The 487-nt window shown below is 64.7% G+C and overlaps 1 protein-coding gene across 1 annotated transcript in view; it reads left to right on the top strand.

The window, feature by feature from the left end:
- Nucleotides 1-330: 330 nt before the first annotated feature.
- Nucleotides 331-487, top strand: part of WNT9A (Wnt family member 9A) — a 7476-nt gene continuing 7319 nt past the window's right edge. Inside the window, exon 1 of the mRNA XM_004384831.2 lies at nt 331-479. Coding sequence (XP_004384888.1) covers nt 331-479 — 149 coding nt within the window. The remainder of the gene's footprint in view (nt 480-487) is intronic.

Below are 487 nucleotides of genomic sequence, written 5' to 3'. Positions count from 1 at the left end.
AAGCCCATGGAGATGGGGTCCTTGCAGGGCCCAGGCCTGAGCCCAGAGGCCTGGGAAGGGTCGGGTTAGAGCACAGCAGAGCACACCTGGAGGCGGAGGGTGGGCAGGGCAGGCCTGGAATGGGCGTGGCTGGAAGGGGCTCCTTTTTTGCACAGCTTGCGCTCACTCAGGGCTGGGGAACCAAGGAGATGACTCAGCAGGCCCTCAGTGGGTGGCTGAGGGGGGAGCTGAGCGGGGGAGGGGCTCAGACAGCAGTTTATCCTAACCCCAGTTCCCTCAGCAGGAGTCTATCCTGTCCCCTTCCTACAAACCAGGATGCTCAGACAAGAGATGAGGGTGCAGCCAGGACAGACCTGGGCCCATGTGGCTGCTGTGGAGGGTCCTGTGGTGAAGGACCCTGTTTGGACGCAGCGCCCAGGCGGCCTGGTCAGGGCCAGCTGTGTGGGGACCCTGTTTGGACGCAGCGCCCAGGCGGCCTGGTCAGGGC

This window comes from Trichechus manatus, unplaced genomic scaffold, assembly GCF_000243295.1.
Source record: "Trichechus manatus latirostris isolate Lorelei unplaced genomic scaffold, TriManLat1.0 scaffold00128, whole genome shotgun sequence".
NCBI lineage: Eukaryota > Metazoa > Chordata > Mammalia > Sirenia > Trichechidae > Trichechus > Trichechus manatus.
This window is presented reverse-complemented; position numbering and strand designations above follow the sequence as displayed.